General features: G+C 66.4%; 1 protein-coding gene across 1 annotated transcript in view; it reads left to right on the top strand.

The window, feature by feature from the left end:
• TUBGCP6 (tubulin, gamma complex associated protein 6) overlaps positions 1 to 526 on the top strand; it is a gene marked incomplete at its 5' end in the record, with an annotated part of 8,436 nt that extends 7,910 nt beyond the window's left edge. Inside the window, 3 exons of the mRNA XM_010842115.1 lie at positions 2 to 68; positions 139 to 338; positions 416 to 526. Of these exons, the coding sequence (XP_010840417.1) occupies positions 2 to 68; positions 139 to 338; positions 416 to 507 (359 nt within the window). The remainder of the gene's footprint in view (position 1; positions 69 to 138; positions 339 to 415) is intronic.
• Positions 527 to 532: the final 6 nt, after the last annotated feature.

Here is a 532-nt window from a genome sequence, read left to right as displayed (position 1 = left end):
GCCTCGGTGGGTGACCTGGAGGAGATACAGCGCGCCCACGCTGAGTACCTGCATAAGGCGGTCTTCAGGTGAGCTGCGGCCTGCACCCGTGCACCCCTGGCTCAGGCGCACCCACCGCAGCCCCCGCCTCCCCCCCAGGGGCCTGCTGACCGAGAAGGCGGCGCCGGTCATGAACGTCATCCACAGCGTCTTCAGCCTGGTCCTCAAGTTCCGCAGCCAGCTCATCTCCCAGCCCTGGGGCCCGGCCGGCGGCCCGCGCGGCCCTGAGCACCCCAACTTTGCCCTCATGCAGCAGTCCTACAGCGCCTTCAAGTATTACTCCCACTTCCTCTTCAAAGGTGACGCACCCTGGGGCAGGTGAGGGCTGGGGCGGGACTGCGCTGCTCACTGAACCTGCACCCCACCTCCCCACCAGTGGTGAGCAAGCTGGTGAACCGCGGCTACCAGCCCCACCTGGAGGACTTCCTGCTGCGCATCAACTTCAACAACTACTACCAGGACGCCTGAGCCCCGGGATCGGCCGCAATAAACG

Source organism: Bison bison, unplaced genomic scaffold (assembly GCF_000754665.1).
Source record: "Bison bison bison isolate TAMUID 2011002044 unplaced genomic scaffold, Bison_UMD1.0 scf7180017847197, whole genome shotgun sequence".
NCBI lineage: Eukaryota > Metazoa > Chordata > Mammalia > Artiodactyla > Bovidae > Bison > Bison bison.
This window is presented reverse-complemented; position numbering and strand designations above follow the sequence as displayed.